At 53.7% G+C, this 5,756-nt stretch overlaps 3 protein-coding genes across 3 annotated transcripts in view; 2 read left to right on the plus strand and 1 right to left on the minus strand.

Moving 5' to 3' along the window:
• Nucleotides 1–1,207, minus strand: part of DICSQDRAFT_148808 (uncharacterized protein) — a gene marked incomplete at both ends in the record, with an annotated part of 3,817 nt that extends 2,610 nt beyond the window's left edge. Inside the window, 2 exons of the mRNA XM_007368289.1 lie at nucleotides 528–842; nucleotides 1,097–1,207. Coding sequence (XP_007368351.1) covers nucleotides 528–842; nucleotides 1,097–1,207 — 426 coding nt within the window. The remainder of the gene's footprint in view (nucleotides 1–527; nucleotides 843–1,096) is intronic.
• A 548-nt stretch (nucleotides 1,208–1,755) lies between these two features.
• On the plus strand, nucleotides 1,756–4,407 carry DICSQDRAFT_172540 (uncharacterized protein; the record flags this gene model as incomplete). The annotated part of the gene is made up of 11 exons (XM_007368290.1): nucleotides 1,756–1,930; nucleotides 1,979–2,083; nucleotides 2,321–2,394; nucleotides 2,448–2,579; nucleotides 2,918–3,001; nucleotides 3,066–3,161; nucleotides 3,243–3,500; nucleotides 3,557–3,736; nucleotides 3,802–3,954; nucleotides 4,030–4,202; nucleotides 4,266–4,407. The coding sequence occupies 11 exons, from the start codon at nucleotides 1,756–1,758 to the stop codon at nucleotides 4,405–4,407; spliced, it is 1,572 nt and encodes a 523-aa protein (XP_007368352.1).
• A 627-nt stretch (nucleotides 4,408–5,034) lies between these two features.
• DICSQDRAFT_66056 (uncharacterized protein) overlaps nucleotides 5,035–5,756 on the plus strand; it is a gene marked incomplete at both ends in the record, with an annotated part of 2,604 nt that continues 1,882 nt past the window's right edge. Inside the window, 2 exons of the mRNA XM_007368291.1 lie at nucleotides 5,035–5,282; nucleotides 5,333–5,373. Of these exons, the coding sequence (XP_007368353.1) occupies nucleotides 5,035–5,282; nucleotides 5,333–5,373 (289 nt within the window). The remainder of the gene's footprint in view (nucleotides 5,283–5,332; nucleotides 5,374–5,756) is intronic.

The following is a 5,756-nucleotide window of genomic DNA, read 5'->3' on the forward strand; positions in this document are numbered from 1 at the left end:
AACAAAGCTTACTGGTGAAGGGTTGGTGCTGAGAGCGAAGCAACCACAAGTGACACAGCAAGAGATGATGCAAAGATGTAGTTTCCCTAGACTAGAAGGGGCAGTGAGAGGTAGGGCTGCTAGCTACCTACAGAAGAGATGGGTGATCGACGAGAAGATCAAGTCTGAGGTTCCCTGCCTCAGACTCCCTACTATTTATACAAATGCAATGGTGCACAGACCAGGTACCTATTTGTCCCTGCTTGGTCAGAGTCTGCTGACTCATGTCCTGCCTCCTGACCTGTCACATGATGTCCTCATGACTGATACCTGAGTCATGCTAAGTCCGGGCTCCCTCCGATGAGTAAGCGCCCCTGCTGACGCGTGAGTCACCTGCCAGTGAGTGAGAATGGGCGCTCCCGGACCCCACAAGGTCCTGGGTTCGATCCTGGCTCCTCCACTTTCCGATACGAGTTGCTCGTGGTAAAGGTGGGCGTCTGTCCTGGTTCACATGACCCCTAGGTCATGTGGCACGAGAAAACTGTGACACCCCACCACCAATCTGCCCCCCACATGTTGCTATAAATGCGCGTGTTCCCTTCATTGTCAGCATACTCGCGCTCAGGAGCATATCGAATAGCATCTCGGAAGAGCGGGTTGCCGATTAGCTCCCGAACACAGTCGACGACGTCGCGCTTCCATAGCTCGACGACTTCTATCTTCGGCTTCCCATCCTCGTCGACCTCGTCGCCCTCTGCCTCAAAAATCTCGACTTCCCACTTTGCGTGGCCTTTTGGTAAGTCGTCGATCTTCTTGAGGAGATGATACTTGCTTGTGTAGGACGGTCGGGTTCGGTTACGGGTCTATACGTGACAAGCAAGGTTCTGGTCAGTCGTACGTTGTGAATCATTCGAGTTGATTTCGAGTGGAGACTCACAATGTTTAGCTTTAGATACTGATCAATGGCTTGTTGGCTCAACCCGGAGGTGACTAGCCATTGAGCCAGCTCCCATTCCTCCTCGCTCTCGAAGGGACCCCACTTCTCCTCCCCAGTCTCCTTGTGTGCGCGTCGGTAGGCTTCAAAAAGTGTTTCAGCGGTCCCAAGGGATGTGCCCACCGGCTCAGGATAGTCCTTGACCCAGGGATGGCGAGGGAGTCCGCCCGCATCCAAATCATTGTCGGGTACCTCCTCGATGGTGACACGAGGCCATGGGGGGTTGTTTGACATGGGGACGTCATAAGTATGAGCGTGAGTATTTGCACTGTCTGTGAAATGGGTGTTGGGTGGAGGATCGACGAAAGGGAGTGGGAAGTCAGGTGCGTCCTCAACATCCATTGACATGGGGCTGACATCGGGAGGGTCTGGTTCGGACGGGAGCGGAACGGCTGCGGAACGGCTGCCTGAGTAGCTGCTAGACGGGCCTCATCTCGGTGAGCAGCTTTTGCAGTGTTTGCAGCGCGTCGGCAGCTTGGCTTGTTTTTGATATGAAGGTGGAGCCCCTTAAGTGTAGGTATGTCTACTTTGGTGCAGTGTGGACAGGCAAAGAGAGCCATCATGAGGAGAGCAGGATATTGAGTTTGGACAAGACTATAAGGATAACGGAGCGCGATTGAATACGGGGGTAGAGTGTACTGACAACCAATCAGAACGGAGGATGACCCAGTCCCAATCCAGATCAGCCACATTCTGATCGCACCCGATATTCACTGGCATGTTCAACGCTGGCAGTTCTGACACGAACTCTCTGCTTCTTTACAACTTCTCTGGAGGCTGATATGGGCCCGTCCACTCGCGCTACCCGAAAGGGGCAGCGCTCTTTAGACAACAATGCCGGCATCCAGTCCCCTCCCCTGTCCAGCAGTCAGGGCGCAAGCAAAACCTCGGGCTCAACTGTCGCGCGTTTGGCAAGCACTAGGCCTCGCATCCCAACCCACAAGCAGGCAGAAATAGGTATGTATGCGGTGTCTCAGTCCACATACTCACACTGATGTCAATCAGAGCAACAGAAGGTCGCGGAACTCATGAAGGAACTTGAGCGACTTCGGAAAGACAAGGCACGACTGACACGCAAGCTGGCCACTGATTCGGCTGTCAATGGAGAAGGTAAGATCTCTCGCTGTTTGGATATTCAGACCATAGATGGGGATCACGGTGCACCTGATGATGTACCATTCACGGCATCTGGGATGTTGTACTTCAGCTGAGCAGATATGCAGACGTTCAGAAGCCATCTGGTGGCTGTATCTCTAGGGGCTAGTTCAAAGCTCTTATGGTGCTCTAGTGCTGAGTGATCGGCCTTGATATTCTAAGTGCCGCTTACTTACCTCAATGCTGGTCCAGAAGATGATGAAGATGAGTACGAGAGCGAAGAAGAACAGGAGTTCCGAGTCGCCGAGCAATTGCATAAATCTGCAGTACGTTCGCCGTAACTCAACATCTGTCTATTCCTTCACTGATGTTTATGTAGTTCGAGTCGCGAGGAGTCTTCCCAGCCAATTCTGACAAGCCCAAGAGGAAGCTGCGATGGGTGCACGAATCGCAAAGCCGTCAGCACACCACCGAGTTGCCCTCGCACGCGTCATCATCTCAGGTTGCCCTTGTACGTACATGTCTCACATCCCTCTTTTCATGTATTCAGTGTGCTCATCCTATTGCCGATGACAACCACGATAATGAACCCCACTTTTCCAACTGTGTCCGCGCACTCTATTGCACTCTCATCTCCACTGCCTATTTGATCAGGACAATGTGTCTGACCTTCGGTCAGATGGGCGAGGTCAGCCGCGGTCTCCGACATCTGGCATACCAAGTCGATCGTCTTCTGCCGCCTCCAATGAAGCACACTCGCAATGCTCTTCTGCATCTCTCCCACCCTCATCCTCTCATCGTAACAGCACACCTCCCAGGTCGCCATCTTCTGAATCCTCTCGGCAACAGTCTGTCCCATCGCCTCCGCCATCGCCACTAGTGAATCCCACCCATGCTCGCTACCGCACTCGCTCGCCCATTGAACCCGCAATTGTCAGAATGCACTCTCCTTCTCCTCCCTTCGAAATTCCTAGCTCAGTGATACTATCTACAACAGCAGCCCGAAGCCGTGAGCGAGCCTCAGGCTGGCCAATCACAAACCCCAGCGCAGACCGTTCGTTCAGAACGGTCAAAGTCCGCAGCTGCATCATCGGTTAGTACAAGGATCCTGTATATAGTGCTCAAACCCTATAACTAATAAGATGCACTCCTATCCATCAGGTCTCGATGATAGATGTGCGGTCGCGCGACCTCCGGCCCCCCCCCATATAAGGATGACAAGGTGCCAAAGGGCAAACCCAAGGCCTCAGACTATGAGTCGCACGCAAGCAGGATGATCATTCGCGCGTGCCATTTTTATAGTGTACTGATTTGTACAGAGGATCCCTTCCCCGATGACGACAAGCAGGTGCTGTGGGCAGACAAGGCCTGGTTGTCTATCTGTCAGGAAGTCCAGGTCTTCTATCGGTTGACAGACGACATCGAACATATTGTGAGTGCTATGTAACAGTTCTTGGTGATATGATTTACTGATTGGACATCAATGAGATTGTTGAACGGCATTCCCATGCTCGCGGCAGTCTTCGGGACCTTGTTCGCCCCTGGATTGAGAGCACGTACGGTATGCTGACTGATGGTACCGAGCATGCCAGAATCACAAATATTGCTACGTATACACGACTTCTCGACCTCCACTCGGACGAGCCGCACCCTGTCTTCCATTACCAGGTAAGTCTCCGACGCCCGCGGAGATTCCAGTCAGAACAAGTATCTCACAATGTCACCTATTGCAGGACACATTCACTCCGTCCGGGTTCGCGCTACATCCCATTGTTCATAAGGTTATACAGAAGAGCTGGTTCTCTGACGCCACTGGACTTGGTGTCAGATACAGTACATATTTCTCTCCCATCCGCAATGTAACTTTGGCACTCCTCTTTACTGCGGTTCGTAGTCTTTTTTCATCATGTTGATGTCATGCTTCGATTGCTCATGCCTTTCGTAACTTACTCTATTCATAGATTGAGTTCTGCCTCGACCAATGGGAGACCGGGATCTTCAATTTGCGGCTCCAGTTCACCGAGAAGTTATACAAGTCAAAGTATATCAAGCATCTCCGGGCGATTGAGGACTGGCGCGAAATTGATGAGGAGATCACCCTGGCGACCATGCAAGACTTTCACGACCGTGCAAGGTATGCTATAATGAGACACTCTTATCTTACGAAAACTAATGCTCTCTGTGAACATCTTGACAGGCGAGCCTCGGGCGCAGCACCACTCGTTGCCCCCGTAGTGGTTGGTCTCTCCGCGTCTTCCCGTGATCGTCTCAGGCTCGAGCTCGAACGCCAGCGTCGTGAGCGTCAGAGCACGCCCCAGCGAGATGCAGTAGTGGAGTAGGATTCAAAGTAATGTAGTCCAATAGCCGTCAATGCAGCATGTTTTGTTCTCTACCATAGCCACTATCGCGTGCATATCACCACTACAGAGGACCGATAGAGAGGGCATATGCAGCTATGTTGCGATATATACAGGGCGCAGGGCGCTACATCAACAGATATCGGCATCACCGGGCGCTATGTAGGCCATGTACCCCGGGGGTATGCTACGCGACAATGGCGGCTATGTAGCCCACCGGGACCTCTGTAGCAAACCTATTTTTTTTCTGATGTCTCACCTTATCGTAGTCACGCGAAAATGACGAGACGAGATGGGTAAGCGGGATTGGCGGAGAGTGCTCCGGAACGGACCGGAGCGGGGCGAGTGGAGAGGTGATAGCGGAGGATGAGGACGTGAAAGGGAGGATGAGGACATGAAAGAGAGGATGGATGGATGCGAGTGACTGGAAGAGACGACGCGCGGTCTGACGTCACGCGTAAGGAGACGCTGTAGTTGCTGCGTGGGAAAGCAGCCGGGTATAAGCCAATGAGAGGCCCAGAAGACAACGCTCACTGCAGCCACAGCAGGCCTCCTCTTCTCGTCCACTCTCTCGATCGAGCTCGTGCGCTCGCTCGTGTGCTCGCCACCATGGCCAAGTCGCCGTTCGTGCTCACCGTACAGCGCCATCCTCGCTATACCCTTGCTCTCGCCGCTTTCGTCCTCTGCGCCTACTGGTTTCTCTCTACCCCTACACTTCCACCTTCACCCGTTCGCTACAATGCGAATAACGAGCTTCAGGCGCGGCTAGAACGCGAGGAGCGCAAGTACCGCGCAATGCTCCCTCAACGTCAGGAGCTCATAACACGATATGGCCCTACGCCAGCACAAGTCGTCATGTCCGTCCCCCCTCTTCGCCTCCGCTCCATTCCTCCTAACTTTCCTCCAGGTTTCCCCCAGACCAAGATCCTTGGCCACCATACACCGTCTGTGAGTCCGAGCCAGTGCCGTCCTCGCAGCTCGCAGCTGACGTCTACCTACAGGGGACTTCTTCCCACCACTATACAACTGCCCCCACGAACTCGACAGGCTAGGTGCCCTCGGCGACGGCGGGAAATGGATATGCGGCATGTCCAGAATACAGGACAAGCCTGACTGTGTCATCTACTCATTTGGTACGTCCTCTCCCTTGCACCCCTATCATTGCGCACCATTGTGCATCCCTTGTGTGGCCACGTCGTCCCGCTGCCCTTCTTCCTGCTCGCGTTACCGCCTCTACTCCACTTGGTAGACGCCACTGCCCCCACTCGTCTCGGCTATGCATCTACACCCTCGCACGTCCGCAACGCGCCCAGCGTCGTCGCTGCTCACCG

The sequence above is a fragment of the Dichomitus squalens genome (genome assembly GCF_000275845.1).
Source record: "Dichomitus squalens LYAD-421 SS1 unplaced genomic scaffold DICSQscaffold_34, whole genome shotgun sequence".
In the NCBI taxonomy this organism is placed as follows: domain Eukaryota; kingdom Fungi; phylum Basidiomycota; class Agaricomycetes; order Polyporales; family Polyporaceae; genus Dichomitus; species Dichomitus squalens.